This window comes from Xiphophorus hellerii, chromosome 18, assembly GCF_003331165.1.
Source record: "Xiphophorus hellerii strain 12219 chromosome 18, Xiphophorus_hellerii-4.1, whole genome shotgun sequence".
In the NCBI taxonomy this organism is placed as follows: domain Eukaryota; kingdom Metazoa; phylum Chordata; class Actinopteri; order Cyprinodontiformes; family Poeciliidae; genus Xiphophorus; species Xiphophorus hellerii.
In genome coordinates this window covers 6,768,013-6,790,392 of record NC_045689.1, presented here as the reverse complement: position 1 = coordinate 6,790,392, position 22,380 = coordinate 6,768,013, and the positions used below count along the sequence as shown (strand labels likewise).

At 38.3% G+C, this 22,380-nt stretch overlaps 1 protein-coding gene across 3 annotated transcripts in view; it reads left to right on the top strand.

The window, feature by feature from the left end:
* nectin1b (nectin cell adhesion molecule 1b) overlaps positions 1 to 22,380 on the top strand; it is a 232,721-nt gene that overhangs the window by 176,458 nt on the left and 33,883 nt on the right. For 2 of the 3 annotated variants that reach the window (XM_032545354.1, XM_032545355.1), the window contains exons 6-7: positions 2,644 to 2,791; positions 17,552 to 17,645. In XM_032545354.1, the coding sequence (XP_032401245.1) occupies positions 2,644 to 2,791; positions 17,552 to 17,645 (242 nt within the window). Of the gene's footprint in view, positions 1 to 2,643; positions 2,792 to 4,308; positions 7,876 to 17,551; positions 17,646 to 22,380 lie in introns of those variants that run through there. The other variant, XM_032545357.1, reaches the window with a different exon arrangement.

The following is a 22,380-nucleotide window of genomic DNA, read 5'->3' as shown; positions in this document are numbered from 1 at the left end:
CATTCAGTCCGTTACGATATCAAGTTTCCAGGCTTGATATTTATTTCTCGATTATTAATCAGCGCTTCCCTGAACACAGCGATGGTTGATTGACTAGCTGTACTTGGTGCTAGCTAGCGTGGCTAACACGAGTAACAGTTTAGTCCAGAAGCCTTTTCTGCTCAAATAAAATCTTTAGTGTATGTCAGATACAGACACATTGCATATTGATCTGTTTAGCTAACGTAAGACTGTGTAGCAGACAGGCTTCAAGGTGTAGAAGTTGTATCAGTTCTGCCTTTATGCTGTACTTAGCTAACAGGAAGCGTCTGTTTGTGAGACGGCCACGCACGTGACCACGCAGAATGGGCATCAGCCAATGAAAAGCGGCCCCTGTGGTAAGCCGGCCGACTGCGACAGTACGTAGCAGCGGGCACGTACACCCCCAGTCCTGTTCTGACCCCAGTCCATCACAACCAATCAAATTGCTTAAACTTGATTTTGCCCTTGACTGACCAGTATTAAACTTGATTTTGCCCTTGACTGACCAGTAAGGTAGAGACAAGTAAAATTGATGCATTTACTGGCGGTAGTAAATAACAGTTATTAACAAAACGCTACATTTACTGTGTGTTTTAAGCCAACGGAAAATACCTGTGTGTACTATATTGTTATGGACTTTTCCAGTGTGTAAAACCTCCAATATGTGAGTGTAAAACATTAACCAAGTTAAGTAAAAGGTGATTATTACTGATTAAGGTGAAAAGATCTACAATGCATTGTATTTAAGAAAATGTTTAAGTGGTGTAGGAGAAAATAGTTATATATATATAACCTGACCATATTACCATATTAGTGTAACCATATTACACTTGTGTGATATGACCTTGTTACACTGTACAGGTTTGATTTCAATCTTTCACCACATCCTAAAAAGCTAAGCATGATTTAAGATCAAGGAGTGTAAATAGCCATGAGAGTACAGTGAACTGTGTTTCATATAGCACAGGATTAGAATGTCAACATGTTCTAATATTTCCCAACCCTAATGTGGGTCATTAAGTTTGATGGACTCTTTAAAAACCTTTATACATCTAAATGTAATGTGAAGATGAAGTGCTGGACGAGCTCAGCTACTGCAAAACAGACTGCATCAATCTTTAGAGTATAATTGCAGTTCCTGTGCCAACATGAATATGTTCTACTTTATCAACAGTACAAGCACGGGAAACAAGGTGCACAGAGCAACATCAACAATCTGCAATGTTTACCACATTGGTTTGGAGCCCTCTGTCTCCCTCATTAATCAGCTAAAGTGACAGTCTAACATTTACATGTTTCTCATTCAACGGAATGAGGCCCATTGTTCCAGTGCAATGCTGGAAATACATGTTGCATTTGTAACTCAGGGATGGCAGGAAGTTCAAAATATAATAGCTTTGTGATGCACTTAAGAGTCCATTTTGGGTTCACTGTCAAGCCTGAGCCAATTCAGGCTTCTTTGGAACAGTTGATGGAGCGCGCATTAAAAATGCAGCAGCGACAGCAGCTGCTGAATGACCACAACTATGTGGTATTCATGCAGCGCCAGGGAAAGGCAGGACAATGGTTTTCACACTGAAATAAGTGTCTGAAAATAGTATTTGGATGTGTTTTCATGACACAAAGACTGAAGCCGGAAAAAGCTGTGTCAAATGGTTTGCAGAGATTTTCCTTTCGGAACACGCCACTGTTTTTCTTCTTTTAAAATGCACTTCTGTTTTCATGTTGACATAGTTCCAACAGGTTTGCAGGGCTGAAATTCTATAAAAAATAGGTTTTTTTATGTTATGGATTTAAAAAATATCCTTCCAGGTCTAAGGCATTGTTTCAGAATGGCTGGATTTATGCAGAGACTAAATGGCATATTTTGTTTACTTCTTTCTAAAAATCTGAAAAATCTTAAATCTAAAGTGCATTTAACTGCACTGGAGTCAAATTTAGATACAAATGTACATCACACTGTTCAGATTTTTATTTGTAAAAAAATATCTAAAACCATAAATTTTCTCCCACTTCCAATTGTAATGTAACAAAGTGTCAAGTATGTATAGTGTCCAAAATTAAGTTGAAAACCATAATTGTTCTTTAAATAAAGTTAAAATTCTATCTTTACCTGCTCAATAGCAGCATTGAAATAAACAAAATCAATTTTTGTAAAAAGTTATTTGTAAAATCTAATCTGTGTATTTCACAATTGTTTTATTTTAAGTGATACACAATTTCCAACATTTTGAGGTTGGTTTATTTTCCTTTTCCAATTTTAGCTCGGCAACAAGAATGGGATAGTGGCCATTCTTTAAAGAAAGTCTGCTGCCAAGTTTGTGGTTCTATTTACTGGGAAAACTAAAATAAATGCAGAAACCTGGTTTAAAAAATGTAAAAAAGTTTTGTTGTACCTAACAGTTTTTTACTTCAGCAAAGGTCCAGGCGCTACACTTTGGACGACGCTCATCTAAAAGGATGTGAATACTTTTGCAAAGCGCAGTATGTGACATTAATCCCACCACTTCCTCCCCACCGCCAGCTTCTTTTTCTGCAGCTTTTCTGCCAAGTACAACCTAGCACCATCAATTACTCAAAGAACACCCAGGCTGACACTGTCATTTCTTCTCTTGTCTGCAGAGAAGCCAATGCCTCAGGGTCCCCCAGGTGGTGTTATCGGGATCCTTGGAGGTGTTGTTGCCATTGGACTCATCATTGGTGTGGCTGTTACTGTTTTCATGGTCCATCGGCGGCAGCAGAAGACTCGCACAGAGACAGATAATGACCTGTGAGTACCAAAGCCAGAACCAGAGAATATTACGGGGAGGTGATTGGGGGGTTATTCTGGACAGGTTGTAAGATTAGGTGGGCACTCTTGTCGGTTGACGAAAGTAAAACTCCTTTTCATCTGAACTGCTTTCAGACAGAACATGCTTCAAATGTGTTTCCCCGCCTCTGTCTCATTTATTCTAGAAGTCAATAATCTCATTTCCTTTGCATCTCGGGGTGAAACATAATGTAATTACAGTCGTGCTCAGAAACGAGTGAAAAAAAAAATCATTTTCATTTTCAAGAGCAGATAGAATCAATGATCATATCTTCCAAGAAGCTTCCTGATTATAATGTGGGCCTGAAACACCATTGTTTTAATCAGAACTGATTGCAGACACAGACTCTGCAGTCTCTCTTAAGAGAGGTTAGCTTGCATCGAATGCTTATTATATCATCACACGACAAGCTGACTTCTCATAGCTTTTTAGGATATTGCTGGACTGGGAGTAAATTTTATCTGCATACACATTGTTACATTTTGCAAATAAATTTTATTTGAAATCTATTTCAGCAGATGAGCGATCTGAAAACAGGCATGGATAAAATCCACGCTGTTAGCATTACCCACTATGCAGTGCATACTGATTTAAATATTGATTTGACTCAATCCAGTCAATGAACTGTTGTAAAAGTTTACATTTTCTGCAGAAAAGGAAAGAAAACTGATTTCGTTTGCAGAATCAATTACTCTTATGAAACTGCTGTTGAAGGCAGATTGAGGAAACACTGTTGTTTACTTCTGCAATTCCACCTCCAGCCAGCTAGGTAATTTTGTTGTGCCTGCAAACCAAGGGGCCATGACAGTTTTGAACATTGCCAGCTGCTGCCCATCCACAGGGGGGAGGAAAACAGACCACTGGGTGCAACAGAGAGAACAACGAGCAACAGAGCTGCAAAAATCTAAATTAACTTTTTCAGTTATCTCAAAGTGTGTAAACCCTGGGAACGACTAGCTGAAGAAAGAAAGAGATGCACAGGCACGACTGATAGCTTAGAGGTTGCCACATTTTTCATGATGCACTTGGGCAAATAGTGCATTTTCAAGATGCAAACCCAATTCCGTTGAAAATTACTCCGATGTGGGAATGGACTGGTAAAATTGCCTAAGCTTCACGATTGGGGCGGTGCAGCACCGAGCTAAGGGGACAGGAGAGCCTTTATGAGCTTGGAAGTCAAGATTGTGGAGAATATTAGAAGCCGTCCTAACAGTCACGAGCCACTCTGGCAGCTTTTTGGTTTCCACCTGAAACCTGGAGACCAGAAAGGCTGCATGTCCAACTCTGAACCCACAATGACCCAGAAACCCCACTTCTCTGCCTCTCAACAGCTCTTTTTTTTTCAAGAGAGATGAATCACACAGACTCTTACCGCCCCCATTGCTTTCTGTCTCTTTCTCCCTCCTTGCTAATCTATCTTTCTGTCTCGCTCTGATGCTGAAGTAACTGCTCTTTGTTTCCCACTCCACTCCCTCAGCATTGCTGTTGCTGCTGTTGCTGATAGTTGTGTGACACAGGCTCCAGAGAAGCCAGAGTCCCCCACAAGGAAAGTAGAGGCACCTGACCCCAGTCTGTCCCCTGCCGACCCCTGCCTTCCTGGATCCTCTATTCTGCTGCCTGCATGTAACGGCGGCCTGCAAGTGACATATTTGAGCACGCCATTGTGAGCGCTGAAAGCTGCAAACTTTCATCGATCACGACTCAGAAGCACTGGACTTGATGTGTTAATAAGAGATTTGTTTTGATGCATCTATTAAGACTTCTGAACTCATGCATCTCCATTTGATGCAGGAGAAAATAAAAGAAACAGAAAATATCCAGCTCCATGAAATAACGGCAATGCCTTTTGATAAACAATTATGCAAGAAAATGAAGCTTGATTAAAAGCAGCTCCGAGATTAATTAAACCTCATCAAAATTAAAAAGATGAAGCGTCCAGCTCCACTTGATCAGATTCACGGAGCTGAATAGGAACAAACAGGATGAGTGGAGATTTTAAAGTAGATGTAAAATTCTTAATCAAAGTTGAGCTTTTAAAGGGACAGCTTGTATTTTAAAGTGAGGTACCTGTACTAGAAACATGACATATCGCAGTACCTTTGTAGAAAAAAAAAGAAAGGCAGATTTCACATTTTAGCTAATTTAGATCTCAAATCTCAAGCTGATTTGTTTTCATGCTTTGGATACAGATGTTAAGCATTCACTCTTTTACAAAAGACTTTATATCTAATAAGATCACATGAAAATGACCCCAAGCAGAATATTGTTGAAAATTTGAAATTTGCATGCTAATGGAGATCCTGCATATACAGAGAACTGTATTTGAAGCTTTTTGCTGCCATCTAGCTGTCAGAATAGATACTACATCAGCTTGTGATTTTGAGTACTAGGCTGCATTGGAAAAGGTTTGTACATAAACTTATGTTGTAATACAAATTCAAAGCATAAACTGCATAAAACTGCTAAATTTGTTTAGGTACTACAGCTATGCCTAATGTTGCTAATTTGCATCATACCATGGAAAACTTGTATCAGTTGAATGGAATGTTTTCAAAGTAACAATCTCTGTAATTTAGGATCTTAAAATTTAAAATAAAAACTCATCTGAACAAGGTCTAAGTTACCAAGCGCAGACAGTTTAGTTTAGAGGTAACAGGATGATTCCACTGCAGTTGCAGTCACAACTGCATCAGTTGTCCATCAATGGACTGATGGACAACTGATGATATTATCATTACCATAATGTCTATATCATTTCCAAACATGCAGATCTTTAATGTAGTAGGTTGTATGCTTTGGTAGCAAATACTTTTAGTTTGAGCTGTTTAAAGTAGCTTAAACTACTTAAATAGGAGTCAATCTGTTAGCCTAAACATTTCTCCCAACAAACTCACTGTGATATTACATGTTTCTATTGCAGGTTTGGGAACTATTGTTGATATTATGCAAAAAATGGAATAACTGAACTGTCTCTTTAAAGCTTTGTGACACATAAGATAAGACACAATATTATCCTTAACTGTCCACCTTTTCCCACCTTTTCCCTCTGCCTCCTGCTCTTTTTTCTCCCGTTTTGTGTGCACGACTCCCATCAAATCTGCATGACAAGATGTATCGTTTTTTCAGTACTGTGACCGTTGTTATGTCTCACTAACTTTGGCATGGATTGCTTCATGTAGTGAAACGTGGTGAAAAGCTCTATGTGTGTTTCCTGTGTGACTTGTTGTCAGTCGTGTTCAGTGTCATATTAGAAACCTGTTCACTTCTTCTAATTGAAATATCTAATGATATAAATGCTGATAAGGTGCAGGGAGAGAATGCTTTGCGTTTGTTTAGCTGCAGGATCACTGTAAAGAGATTCATAGTTTTATGTGAGTTTGTTATGTCGGGGTAAAGTGGAAGCGTTTAGCCAGACTGTTTAATTCTGCATGTTGATGAGCTGTTAATCAAGCTTGGGCATTTGATAACATGCCTGACTGCACCGCCAGTCACGCCTCTGTTTGCCCTCACAAAGCAGCACATGATGTGACTCAAAATTGGTCAATCCTAATAAATCACCGGGCTCCTTTTAAAGGCTACACTGGCACAATAGTCAACTGATTATCAAAATAGATGGGCACTGTCAGAGGCGATGTTCTCCCAATAATGTGTTCATCGCTCTGTTTTGCCAGAGCTTGATGTATGACCTCCAAAATGGCGAAAAGCACAGCCAATTATAGCAAAGTGGAAAAAAAAATGATGTACAGCTTGGTTCCTTGTTGTTGTAAATATTCGCTGGTATAAACTACTTTGATGCCAACCTCCACCATGCTGTCAACTGCGTAAGAGTAAAACCATAAAGCTACAGTCACACTGTTTCTTATCTTGCTACATATGCTGGTATACAGATGAAGGGCATAAATCTTAGTGGGGTTTTTTTGGCATGGAGTCACTTTATCATATTTCTTTTCTGTTTTCTTGTGGAGTATCGCACATTTTTGTATCAATTCAACACCAAATAAGTCCAATGATACCTATACTGATACCGATACTATTAATTATATAAGTATGATATATCATCAAGCCTCTGACCTTTAGGTATTCTTGTGGTTTTTCCTTCGAAATTTTTTGTTCAAACAGAAATTAAACAAATTTTATGGGTATCTACAAAATACTTCAATATCATATTAAAATGGCATTTTTTCTACACAAACGAATGCAAAAATTATCAGAGAACAAATCAAAACAATGTCTTTTCTGAGGTAGGGTTGAGAAACTACGATTAAAATCCATTAAATTTGAAGAGGGAACCTGAAACCAAAGTACCATGCTTAATATCAATCTGATACTGACCAGGTATCAATATGATCAATGTTTTGAATTAATCCACCAAACTCTACAGTACCCTATTGAGATTAAAGTTCAGTGCTTTATCCAGATTTGCCTGCAGTAGAGCTGCATGACATCTCACTAATATATCATTACCATAATATTAATTTGTGCAAAATTAATATCAGAAAATATTTTTAGACGCAGTGTCATTGGCTATCATTACCAAGTATCACTAATTCACATTTCAGTTTGTTTGATGGAGTTTAACTGCAAACCTTATAGAAAAAAATCCCTTTTTCCCTGCAAGGCAACATTCCCCTTCTGTGGCCCATGCAAGTAATATTCGTCATCACAATAATTAGTGACAATATTACCTATCGCAAGATTGTCTATTATTTCAGTTCTCAGTGGTTTAAATAACTATAAGCTGAATGCCTCAGAAGACAGGGCCAAGTTAGCTTGAGTGAATGTTCACTAGCGCAGACAGAGCATCTGCATGGCTTAGTTAAAGTTATCAAATGACTGCTTCTACATTTGTGTAGCATTTACTTAATTTTTGTACCAGCAGTGGTTGTGTGTACTAAATAATCTATATAATCTGATAGTTTAACTAGAAATCAAATTATGTACTTTATGGTATCAGATGCTTGAAGCATTACTGACAGCAGCATTTATTTGTATGCATTTGAAATGTAAGGCAGATATGCAATAGTGTGACGGGAGGTATTAAGTACATTCATGTTAGGTGGAAAAAAATAAACCACAATGAAAATAACTAAAGGGTTATAGAGCATTGCTATTATTTTGGAAGGCATTTGAAGTCCACTGATGGACAGTAGTTGTGTCGTTTAGCAGCACCTTTAAAAATATATGATTCTGGAAGAAGTAAATCCAAGAGATATAATTTGTTCTTGTGTACATTTTGATTTGTAAGATGGTCATCATTCCTATGTGAAGACCTTTTAAATGTGCTAAATGGTCAATTATTGTTGCACATCCTCTTGCTTTAAGCTGTAACCAAAGTAGGATTGTCTCTCATGTGAGTCTTTGAATATGGATTGTTAATGTACTGGGTGTCAATTGAAATCTTTTATTTCTAATGTCAGTAAATAAAACTGGTGCTTTGTTTTTGCTGTATAGAATGTGCTACATGCGTTTCAAGTGTCTAGGGCAATCCTCATAACTTTTATTTGTATATCAGAGTACGTATGTGTACAATGTCTTATGTTGAAAACACACTGAAACCGAGTGGATGTATGACTGTAAAGTATTATGTTTTTGGAAGCTAAGCTTCTCTCCTCAGCAGAAGAAATCACTTTTTGATAAACTTGTCAAAGAACAAAAAAGAAACACTTTGCTTGTTTCATTCTTTCCCCCTCTTTCTTCTTTTGCAAGCAAAGAAGAAAATCTGAGTTCTGCAGAGTAATTGTTGTCCGCCTTCTGAAAAAGATCGGAGCTAGACAAAGCATGAAAGTAATTGCCTCCTAAAGATCAAATCACATTTATCCCAGTCTTGCAATTAAAAGTATCATTAGCATTTAAATTGCCAAATAAGATTGTGATCAACAGAAATCAATAGGAGTGCCAAGGATCAGCTCCAGCACTTCAGGTTGTTTTCTACGGGTTGGGCTGCAGTTTTTAGGCAGCTCTTTAATCGAAATGCTTCTGGGGATGCAACACTTTACAATCTCTCACCAAACTGGAGAGGGGAAGAGTGTTTTCTTACTGTAAAGCTGAGGGACATCTTAACCCTGATTGAACACAAAAAATGAGTCTCACCAGCACAACAGCTTCTAATAGGAAGGTCACTTTTTTCTGATTGCACTGTAAAAAGTTGTTTCCTTTGCTGTAAATCTTTCCTCTCAGATTACTCTTCTCAGTTTAAGGATTAGTTATGTTTTCTCATCGCTATCCCCTTCAAATCTCCCCTTAAGCTGCCCTGAGCCTTTTGTAGCCAACCGAGCGAGGAGGAGCGAGGTCTTCGAGGTGGATGTCTGAGTAGGAAACAAAGTGCAAAGCCAGAGAGTAGCTTATGGTTCTCTGCCCACTGCTTTCTGCTCCCCTTAGGCTTGCAGCGCCTGTCAGCTCTAGTTTGTGTCTGCGCCTCACACAGCCGACGCCCCCATGCTGCCAGCATCGCGTTGGGCTCTGAAGAAGCCTGCACGATCACACAGCTGAGATGCACATGAGGTGATCAAGCCGAGGAGAGCATCATTGATTCTGACTAATGACTGACAGAGTCAACGTCATGAACAAACAGACACATGAGCTTAAACATGATTGGTGTAATTAAAGCGTAGGAGACAGAAATGTGTCGGGCTACAAATGTCATCCGTGAGATGTTTCTACTGAAAAACAGTCCAAATAATTATTTAGAGTATGAACATAGAAGCATCTATTAATAGTTTCTTATTTGTGATGTTAGGTTTTCTGCTAAATATAAAAAGTAGTCATCAGTAATTGCACACGAATATATACAAATAAAATGTTTACATTAGCTTAAAATGCCAAAAGGGGAAATCTGAAGTTGGGATTAAGAAATTCGGTTTTATATTTGGATATATTTTCATTACAAGAAACCCTAAGTCACAGTAGAAACCACACAAATATCTGCAGCAACACCATCAATCTGTCAAAGTTCGATGGTTATGTTCTCTATTTCTTGTTTTAAGCTGGAATAAACTGGGATCTTCCCACATTAAAGGTCCTGAGACTTACAGACTGCTAACACTGGGTTAAGGTAGTGATGGCCAACTAATTGGGCATTGTGGTAAATAAACTGCAGAATAGGTGGTGACAGTAGAAAACAGCAATGGGAAGAAAAAGTAACACAGGCCACTCCAAATATACCTATTTGGAAGAAATAGCAAACATGTGTAAAGTGAAGGTGACGCGCAGTGCCTTTGGTAAATTACATAAACTGAATTGTGATTTCCAAACTGCAAGAGCGACTCAAGCACTTTCAGGAAATGACACCAGAACTGTTTGTCCAGATGTACATGACACTTTCGAAGCCTAGCCGAGATAAAGTGTAGAACCTTCTGGAGCCCATACCTGAAAACAACCCATACTTGAAGAAAAATCACTAATCCATGATGAAGTCTGTTTGGTGAGAAGCCTACTTCTCATCAGATTGTGAAGGTCTCTGCATCAATCAGGCTTCACATACATACCAGCATGACATTATTAATGGATTGCATAGTTTTCAAGATACAAGAGCTACTTGTAGAGACTTTGAAAAGTCACTGTTGGAATCTAAATTCTAATATATTGAAGTTCTCATATATAAATGCACAATACTTTACATTTTTTTAAAAAACTCTTGTATTTGTTTTTTCCCTATGAATGAAGTTGTACCCTCAAATTGCCAGTTGGATATTAAACAACTCTTCAACCTATTCTAGTTGCCAGTCCAGTCACATGATATGAGTCACAAAGGACAAACAACTGTGCACACAAACTCACACCTAGCGGAAATTTAGAGTGACCATGCTTCTGAAATGTGTGAGGAAGACCCAAAGACAATTCATGCATGCATGGTGTGAACATGAAAACTCCACACGTAAAGACCCCAGGCTGGGATTCAAACCCTTTGGCAACCTCTCAAAAGTATAACAAACATATCAGAAACAGCTATTTTTTCAGTTGATTGGAAAATTACAACATATTTAGGCCAACATGTTGAACAAATTGTTGATCTCTTTGTAACTTAGAATTTGGGGTCAAACATTAAACAAACTATTTGGGTTTAAAGGAAAAAAATCTAGTAATTTTTTTTTAAGTTATTGAAAGCTAGTTGTATAAAAATCTAAAATAAAGAAATAATATCCAGTTTAACAGAGAGCATGGTCCAATTATTTCTGGTGGCAAGACATGAAATTATGCAGATATATGAAACCAGGTTACTTAAGTTTAAGCTTAATCTACTTCCTCTGAGAAATCTCACTACTTTAAAGCCCCTCATGCTGGATCTACCAACACACTGTACCTATTATACATTTTATGAGGGACTGCCTGTGAAGCACGCATTTTCTAAAAGACTTAATAAATGCACTCTGCTAAGCTTTTTTACCCTCTAAAGCAAGTAATTGATGAATAAAAATGTATACCTTTAAGACCTGCTGTAATTATTTCTGTTCACATTTTCTCACTTCAGTTTACATATGCAGTATCATGTGTAGAAATTACTGCTATATGATAACTCTGAGCAGAAAAATAAGAACAAAATATGGTTTCACAATGTTAGAGTTTCTATGATGGATGTGCCGATAATATATCCTTGTTACTGATACCAATCTGAGTCACTTAGAAACATAAAAATGTTCAATTCGATACAATTTGATTCATTATAAGGCATAATTTCGCATGTCATTACAAAAAAAGTCATTTTAATTCAATCATACTTCCATTCTAATTTATCTTGCATATCAAACAGTGCAATTAGGTTGAGTTTAATATTTAAATTTGCTCAACTTGCAACCTCCTCCTGAAAACCAGTGAACAATTGCATTGTGACGTTGACTTTACAGCAATCCCTCATGCCAACCATTCCTGTAGGGACAATGGAAAGGAAAATCTCCCCTTTTAATAGAAAACAATCTCCAGAAGATCCTGGATAGGTACGAGCAGCCACCTGTCATGACCGACTCAGGGTTTTAGAAGACAGAGCAGGTACAAAAATCTGACCAGTAAGTTTCAGGACAATGATGCCTTCAATTAGTCGGAACTGGAGATTTCTTACATTTCTGTAAGAAATGTTGCTACATTAAGAAAGTTATTATGTTCTGACATCACCAAAAACATTCATAGCTTTTTCCAAACATACTGTTATAACTCAACAAATCTAATCTGCTGATGTTTTCATGTGGAGAAGTTTGGTGAACTGCTAGGCTAATGCTAGCATGTTTATGTTTTACTAGGACTCATTGATAATTTGATTGTTTCAAATAGTTAATCATGCATGAACAAAACCTACAGAAAACATTCATAAACTTACCTCTTTGCCTCAAACATCATAATGTTTACTGACTACAGTGTCAACTGACATTAAAGACATCTATCACTGCAGCCACTGGAATCTCTTTACCTGTGAACATCAAAGCAAAGAATAAAAAACACCCAGATTTGTTAGATTAACGAAAACAATGTCTAAATTCTGTATCATAAACTTTGTACATGAAAAAGGATGTGATTATTGTGTTATCATATTTATATTGCACTTCTCGCTGTAACTACCATAAACACATATCAGAAGTTAAGTAAAGCCGGTGGCTTGATGGAGACCCTAATTTTATTCTATTGTTTACCTCAATAGGATAAACACAGTAGTTTCAACTATTATTTCAACTTTGTTTTACTGGCATAGCTTTAATTTACTCAATAAACTACAGATTATAAATGGACCAATCAAAGACTGAGACACCAAACGTGGAACAGGGTAAAATTATGCTAAGGTATGTTTTAGTTTATTTGATGAATAAACTAAAACAATGTTAACACTTCCACTAAATTTTGAAAAAACACTTTGCTTTGTGAAACATGACCTACAAAAACAAAGTTTGATGAATTGATATAAACATGCAGTAGATGAACTTTCATTTAAAAAGAAATACTTCTGAAAGAAAACATGTTTCCTAAAATACAGTTTGCTTTGCATCATGTCTCCTTTTTCTATGACTGTATTGATTATACAAATATGTTAAGGTAATCAAGCAGTGTTCATCTAGAAGCCTGAAGTTTACTTGCATAGCAAACAGAGGCTGTGTGTTTGTCTTGGCATCTGCGCGCCTGTGCTCCAGTCTTACTATGTATTTGTACTCTCAGCACACACACCACTTCATCAAACACTGTTGCTGCTTTCTGCTCCCTCCTCCCAAGCAACGCGTCAAACGGGAGCAGCATCCTGTGCTACGCACTGCTGCTGCTTGTGTGTAACATGATAACAAATGTTGCAGGATTCAATCGAGAATGGGAGGTATGTCGCGGCCGATGTGACTGCTGTAGGGATGCAGTCATGAGATGAGTCAATATCCTTGTGTTTGGTCAAATTTAATAAACCACTCTACATGTGGGGGGGCCCTGCAAACTGCATATTTGTCCTGACTCCCTTGCAATGAAACGCAATTGCCGGAGTTTCCACAAGATCTCAAGAAAAAAAAAAATGCAGGCTGAAATGGAAATTTACGTTCATAAATATTGCAGGATTCACCTTGTTTGAATGAATTTGTCCACACCTGCGGACACCACGGTTTTATTTTTTCACGAGTCAGAGTGAGAAATGTGTCTGGATTAGAGAGACTGCACCGTCTTGATTTTACAGCAGGGGAGAGCAGTAAGGAACCGAATCGATGTTTTTCTCAGGAACCGTATTTCTTCTGAGGGTATTTCCATGAGATTCACGCCAGATGTCGATAACAACCCAAGTAATCAACACTTTCGAAAAAGACCAACACAACTTTGTCCACAACTCAAGTTATGAGTAAAAGCATAACACAGGTAATTACCATATTTTTCGGACTATAAGCCGCTACTTTTTTCCCACGTTTTGAACCATGCGGCTTTTAGCCCGATGCAGCTTTTCTGTGGATTTTTCTTCAACCACCAGGGGGCTCTTTAGCAGGAAGTGACTCATTGGAAATCAAACTTGGAAATCAAAGAAGAAAGTGCTGGTTTTCATTTAGAACAAGCACATGCTAGCAGCAGGCACGATGGAGAAGTGTTTTCAAACTCTTACTCCCTCATCATGGAAACAACACGAACAAGTTCATATGATGCAGCTTTTAAGTTGAAGGCTATCGATCTGGCAGTGCAGCACCTAAGCTCTGCGTGAACGAATCCATGGTTCAGCATTGGAGACGCAGGGCTGCGTCCTTTATAGCAGATGTATTCAGGGCCCAGCCCTCTGCTAAGTCCTTGTGAAAAACCGAGAGTGGCGGAGATACCAGCGACTTATATGTGTAGGTGTCCAGTTATTTTAAAAAAAAACTTTGTGGGTGCGGCTTATAATGAGGTGCGGTGTTGAACACTTTATTTATTCATTTATTACAATATAAATCTTTGTTGATCATATATATATTTTTTCATTCAAACTGTGATTAAATCTTGAAGCCTCTTCTTTGCACTCAGATCTTCAGGTTTTTTTTCCATAGATTTTTAATTGGATTGAACTCATGTGCTTGACTGGATCAGCTTTATCTTCTTCCTCTGAAACCAGTTAAGAGTTTCTTCGGCTGACAGTTGAGTGCATTACTTGTCATTTGCCTTTAATAAATTATACCTGCTAATTCAAGGTCTTGCTGAAGTGTGGTCCTTCACTCTTGGACTATTCCTTGATTTTATTTTTACTCCTCCTGCTCCAGTCAGGAGCATTGGTTCATCACTGATTTGTGGTAAACAATAATTTTTCCACTTTCAGATCATTTCAAACTTTACCATTCAGAAGTTCAGACATATATCTGTAAACAATATTGTCTTGAGAGGCCACTTTACCTATCATTAGTTGCTTCTTTATTATCCCTTGGTATCAAGAAATCTTTTTATATGCCTTTAATTAGGATGAGGCCAGACAGCATTTATTTGCCCTAATGAAGGTAGGCACTATTGCTTTCAAAAAGCTGACAGGTTTTCACATTTTTCTTGACACTCTCTGCATTTTTTGCAACCTCCTGTTAAACACTTTTTTATTCAGTCTTTTTACATAGAGGTTTGTTTATAAACGTACTTGTATTGACATTTTTAGATATGCAGATAACTTAACATCTATGTAAAAAGACAGAATAAGACTGGGTGAAATCTTTGTCATTCCATCTTTTATTCCAATTTTTACAAAGAAGTTTATATGTTTATCCATCCATTCATCCATTTTCTGTCCCCAGTGGGGTCGGGAGGGATGCTGGTGCCTATATCCAGCTAACGTTCGGGGCGAGAGGCAGGGGTCACCCCGGACAGGTCACCAGTCTGTCGCAGGGCATATATAGTTTATTTGTATTGATATTTTTGGATATGTGGATAACGTGCGTAGCTACGAACCTCTGGTTCTGGTGTGAAAATACAATAAAAATTGTGCCAAGATTAGTGAAACATCTATATTCTCTGTCATGCCTCAGTAGCTGTGTTTCTATTGAGCATATCATTGCAAACCTGGAATTATGAAAATAAATTTGTTTAATGCCAATTTTGAAATTGTATTTTTTTTTCTCGATGAAACAGTTTTTGCTCTAGGATCATTTGGTTTTTCAACTGCATCAAAATTTGTGTATTTTGCTAAAATTGCAGTAGAAACACAGCCGTGATAAATAACCAGATGTTACTACTAGCAGGAAAACACAAAGAAGATGATAGGAAGTAGTAGGAGGATGATGGTGCAGCTTCTGTTTTAACTGCATTTCTTATTTAATGGAAACACAGCAATTACAAAATTATATTTTTGCGCCATTAGCTGCATATCGACGACACTTTTGCGCACATTTGTAATGGAAACGCAGCGTTAGCTTGCACAGAGAGAGGGGTTAAAATGTATTCTTCGAAAATATCATCACGATGTTCGCCGTGAAACCTCTTTTGAATTTTCCCTAGTATTAATATGCAGTCTGTCATAAGCAGTGAAATAAAATACTTTTAATGAGCACAGGTGCTGTACCTGTGCAGAATGGATTTGTGTAAGCCTGATATTTATCTATCTCAGAGAAAATTGTAGGTTCTGGTTTGTCGAGGAGGTAATATGCTGAATGCTGCCTTTCTGTGTGATAGCTGTGCCTCAGTGCTGCAGGCAGGCAGGCTGAGTATGGTGCCACATGAATCTGGCAGGGGCACTGCAGCCCCGTCTGGAGACAAGGTGATACGGACCGGAAATAATGAGCGTGAAAGAAAGAGTTAAGAGGTGCACTCATGCACAAATTTTCTGCACATTAAAACGCCAGCATGGCCTTGCGGAAAGGTCATGTTATTCAATAAGGACGTGAACCAGTGCGAATGGGAGGCTGGAGGAGGTGGAGATAATGCGTGTAGGTACACAGCTTAGTATCCGTGCTGCACTTCATTATCTTTGATCACTGCTGATATCATGTCAGAGTACGACAGATGACATCTGACTGCCGGCATGTTGGAGGGGAGAGGTTTTCTTTGCAACTGTTGCGTGGCGGCAAACCTTTCTGTCGGAAATAATTATCCAAATTCTCTTCAGATCAGTTCAACATAAAGCTTTCAATTATGGCCGTCCATCGGGTTCACAAATCTAATTTTCTCTTAGATCACGACACAACATTTTTATTGTTGATTTACTTTAAGAAAAATTAAGAGGATGTGACCTACAGCGTTTAGTTTGGCATTTAGATTGGCAGTATTATGTGAAATCTAAATTTTTGAACTTTACATCATTTTCTGGAGTAACCTGGAAGTGTTGTTCTGATTTCTTTTTCCATTCATACTTGAGAAATCCTGTAGTGGCAGCCATTTAGAGTTGCCAAGCGCTTTGTCTCACCAAGCGCTGACTCCTCCACTCAGCTCCTTCGGACTAGCATCAGCAACAATTGGCAGACACCATTATACAAACTACTTTTTACTGCAGCGCTCCTAAGAACGACTGTAAAGGGTCAATAGAGGAGGATTGCTGCGATGATGTGCTTAAGGCGGAGTGTTGGAAAGACACAGAAGCCCAATTTCAAAGTGTTAACTTTCTTTTATGTCATGCAGCATATTTATAACAACTGAAGGCAGCATAGTTATTTGACTGTGCTTTAATATGGCACTGCATGGCTGGAAAATACAGACATGAATAATTTGGTAATATTAAGTGACCTAATACAGGAAAAGTTTTGTTTGACTTAATATCAGACAGTGAGAAACATCATGTTGTATTTAAATATTTTGCTCCAAAAGTAGCTTTAAGTTCCTTGCAGGTTTGTTTGCCCCGCTGTGGCCTCGGAGGGGAGGGTTGAGTGCATTAGGATGAAGGGTGTTAGTGCTGGTGATTCAGGTAAAAGCGCCCGCTGAGCTCTTTGTGTCACAGCTCTGAACGGCATGTCAAACAAATGGTCACTGCACAGTAGGCAGGGTGTTTGTCCACGTGGCACTCTGGATGAGGTTCAGTCCAACCCTGAGGACCTGACTCACACATGCCCTTCTCCCTGCCCTCTATACCCCCTCCATCCCTATCTCCTCACCTCAGTGTCCAATTACAGCCCACTCTCATTAGCACAGTGTCTCTCCAGCGAGAGCCTTTGCAAGGGCAGGGATGGCTGCTGCTGCAACAAAGCCACCAACACGAGATCTATCAAAATCCAAGGAAAGAGTGAAAAAGGCAAGTGCAGGCAGGACTTCTCATTATAGAGTGCTGTAGAAGGTGAGGGACGTGAAGAGCAGCCCACCCTGACTGTGCTGAGTGTCATGTTGTCTTTTCAATCTCTTAACAGGACTGACCTCCCACCCGCCCACAAACCAGCTCCCCCGCCACCCAAAAAGAAGAACAGCGACATGAAGGGACACTTGACCTCTGATGACATCCAGGTAAGACTTTTAATTATCAGCCCAACTTTAAAATGAACATTTGCAGCTTGGACCCGTTTAAAAACTAGGCATTTATCTTTAAATGAGAATAAAATGAACTAGCGTTGAGCCTCTGCCTTTTGTGTTTTCTTGAAAAAGGTTTTAATATGTATCAACTAGACTTTAGCTGAATCCCATTTCCCAGGGTTACCCTAAATTTCCCAGTGAAGTATTCTCAAAGTGCCTTTTGTTCAAATCCTCACAGGCTGGTACTTAAAATGTTCCCTTGAGAAACGGGACCCCACTTTGAGAAACCTACCTTCGATATATTTTATAGACCAACACAACGTAGGCCATAATTTGAAAATGGAAAATATATTTATGTGTAGCTGTTTATACCAGCTGTGCACATCTGGAGATGGATATTTATTCTGACATTTCTTTACAAAATAACTCAACCATAGTTAAATTGAGTAGACAATGTCTGAACTGTGAGTTTTGAAGTCTTGCCACAGATCTTCAATTTTCAATGGGCCAGTTTAAAACATGAATTTGCTTTGATCTAAACCACGACTCTTCAAATCCAGGCTTCAAGCAACTTTCAGATGCGTTCCAGGTCCAATGCATTTGAATCAAATGAGAGAATCACATCCTCAGTAGGTAACCAGGTCCTTCAAAAATTACCTCATTATTTGACTCAGGTGTTTCGAAGCAGCGATTCTGCCTCTGATCGTGGCATAGTGGCAGCATCATGACATTACATCATTGATACAAAACCAGCAGTAACTAATTCCAGTGCTAGAAAGTTGGTGGTCTGCATGTTTTAGGTGTGTCCTCACACCAAAACATCTTATCTAATTAGCTCAATTATTTCTTCATTTTGACGCCAAGCTTATTAAATTTAGGGATGCACCGATTGCAGTTTTCTGGCCAATTACCGATCTGTTTAAAAAACCTGACCTGCCAGTTCCGATTTTGGCCAATACCAATTTTTGTTGGCTGAAATGTTGCTCAATTTAGCAAGGAAGTTGCTGAATTGGCGATACTGGGGTGCTTGTTGTTAACTGCAAACATGCAGACATGACCTGCTGGGCCGGTCTGTCAGTCAAACCAGGGGTTGATTTTTAAACCTTTTCTGAGGTAGATAAAATTGGCTTCACCTGTAAAAATCAGGCCGATCTCCCAAAATTAAGGTAAAATGCACCAATAAATTGGTGCACCATTATTTAAATTTGTTGTGGTCAAATCTAAAACATGCCTGACACACATCAGTTCTTTTGGAAACAATTCATCCTTAACGATTGGAAAACTCTCCACAAAGTCCTTTTAAAAACATTTAAATTAACCAAATAATTATGCAGTTTATGCATATTTTTAAGTCTGTACAGTTTTGAAAATCTACAATTAATCCAGGCGTTGCTTTTTTCTGAGAACTGATTCTGCACAAGCAACATCTCGTATAGTAGCAGCGGCCCAATTTTATCATAGAAAACATCGATTTCACGCCGTCCCAAAATATTAAGGGATTATTTGAATTTGAACTCTAAATCATGAGGCAGAGAACTCTATCTTCATTCATGTCTTCACCCACTTAGCTGGTGAGTTCCTGCCTGAAAGCCTGTCAGTCATCATGATGAGCAGTCTCCTTAAATGACACAGAGATAATCAGCACAGCCACCAGGCAACTTGTAATGACACAGCTCTAATTATTGCTCTCTCTACTTTTTGAACTTCTAGAGGTTTTGCCTTAGCAAAACTTTATCAAGTAATTCACTGTAATTTATATCGTTTTTAGTTTTTCTCGTATCCCCACCTTTTCAGACAGTCCATGCTTGCATGGCTCCGTTACAAGGAGTCACAACGGAACAGCAAAGTGTTTTCAGGAAGTGGCAGACAACAATGTTTCACGTAGGCGGATAGACGTCAAAACAAAATCCATATAAATGTGGGGAGCCAAGATTATTCCCTTCAGCTGTCATGTGTTTTAATGTGTTAATGTTGCTGGGACTCAGGGAATTTTGTTTTAACAAGAAAGGAAGAAAAACAGTCTTCTGCTGTATATTCTAAAATATGAAACTGAAGGCTTTAGAGCAGCAGCGTCCAAACTGCTGCCCCGGGGGCCATTTGTTGCTCTAGGAAAGATTTTCTGCGGCCCCTGACAGCAATTCAAGAAAGGAACGAATATGAACAACCAACACAGGCAGTTCATAAGATTCAATGAGCCTTTTTGAAGAAAGAGTGAACCATGCTGTTCTTCTTGTTGAGGAAAACATTTTTAGGAATTATCTGCCTTTCTTTTAGGAAGTGTGACTCTTTTTTTCCAATCAATTCTCAACAAAAATCAGATTACTTAATGTTTTTTCATAGGCTATTCTTTGTGTAGTTTGTTGCTGAACATCTAACATTTAATTTAAAAAAATGTGAATTTAGTTGAAGTTGTTTCTCTAACTCAAACATCTTGAAAGAAGACGAAAACTAATGCAAAAATAACTTTACGGCAACATATACTAGCTTGTTTTAAGTCAGTAATTCCTGAGTGTTGATAAAAGTACTGGTTCCACTTGCAGATTATTTCACTTCTAACATGAAAAAAATGAAGGAATCATTTACTTAAAACTAGCTCTTACATCTTGCGGAAATGTTATTTGTTCGTTATTTTTGTCTTATTTCTACTGTACTAAGATATTTGCACTAGAAACTAGACCAAAAATACTCGGTAAGATTTTGTGTTTTTGCTGTGCAAATGTTTAAAAACTAAAAGTTGGGCAGTTAAAATCTCTGTGCTCAACAGATGACGAAAATGTTTATAAAGTCGGTTTTTTTCCCTTCTTTTTTTTTTTTTTTTGCATTTGCTCAACTGTGAGGCATGTGAGACGATTTTTCAGAACTGCCAAATGTCCCCAGAGTCCCTCTGCAGCCGACTGGAAGCCGCTCAAACATTTATGATCAAGCAGACTAAACGCAACAACTACTGCGCCCCTGGCAAAACCAACCATTCAGGAAAAACAGACTAGACAAAGCAGGCAGGAGGAGATGAAGTACATCGACGAAAGCTCTTATTCTCACCTCTGCAGTGCCGTAATAATACCACGGATATGCTAGGAAGACAACATTTTCCAGCATAAGAGCCTTCTGTGCAGCTGACCCGAAATGAAATATGTATACCAGGCACAGAAACCATCCAGTTGGCCTGAATGTTTGTTGCTCCGAGAGCCAAATAGAGAACAACCACCAACAAGGCTGGAGCATTTTTTTTTCTTTTTGTTCGAATAAGTCTTTCTGCCATTTTATTACATCTAAAGTCCAGTGCTCAGCTCTCTGTATGTCCACTGAGGCATTAAATTCTTCACCTTTTGACATAAATAGGTTCACAGTACCCAATAGTGTATTGACTGGAGTTCAACTGCTACTGCTGACTGGAAGGAAAAAGTGAATCAAACGGCAGTGGGCAGCCTTTTGATCCCTTAAATTGAACAGCACATTGTTGCCGAGATGAAACACTTTTCATTGTTTTTGGCTACTTTGATAACTTTCAATCACTTTTCTTTTTTCTTTTTTTTACATTTTACTGCAAAGTGAAACAAACATCAGTTAATATCTCTGTGTGTTGAGTATTTATTATGAGCAAACAACCTTAAAAACCCTTAAAAGCCTCTCTCTGCCAGAAGCCTTCACCCTGCAGGTGGATATTTATCCATTAGAAACACACAGTGGGGTCGTGTTAGTATAGACATTGTGCTTCTCGTTAGCTGTACGTTTTAGGCCATAACTATCTGCGACAGTACTAAATGTGTCATAATTTTACAAGCTTAGGAGGGAAAATGAAGCCTTGGGATACATATTCCTCGTAACTGCTGCTATATTGAGACTGGTATATTTCAGTAAATTCCTCTTACTGCTGTCCCTATTGTTTCTTCTTATTTTTCTTGGAAAAAAAAAATGTCAGGAAAAGCGATACTTCCAGAGTGATACACGCTTGTTGATTTAAACATTGCTGTTTTAACACCCAATTAAAAACGGTTTCTATTTATTTAATTGTGTCAAAGTTAAAACGATTAGCTTACTAGTTAGAGGTGGAACAGTAACACACAAAAATGTTTAATTACCATTCTTTCACATTACAACCACAAAGTAAGATGTATATTTGGGGCATTTATATGACAGACCAACACAATAAAGGTAGTAATTGTGAAACAGAAGGATGGTTTGCACGCTTTCTTTCTTATAAATAAAATGAATAAATATGAAACATGATCTGATTATTGGCACATTCTTCTCTGCAAAATAATTCACACTGAATCAGATTGGTTGGAGTCGTAAGTCCTCCAACAAATTATTTATGAAACCTTTGCAACTTCCTCCAATTTAACTTCCCACATCATGATGCTGACACTATTTTTTTAGATTAATATCCAGCTTCTAGCAAACATTTGTAGTCCAAAAAAGTGCATCTTGATCTCATTTGACAAGAGGAACCTTCTTGTTTTTCTTCTTGTGTGACTTTGGAGATTCAACATTTTTGAAAAGCGTAGATTTTGTTTGAGGTTTGTGGTTGTAACATGATGAAATATTACGGTGCAAGAGGCTTAAATACTTTTACAAAGCGATATAAACTGTGTCAGCCAACGGTCAGTTGTTTCTATCTATGTTTGCCAATCGAATCCCACCTTAAGGCATGAAATTAAATCCCTGTAGCTATGTTGTGCCGTTTTCTTTCAGCTTTTACGTTGCTGCTCTGCTATTTCAGAGATTTGCA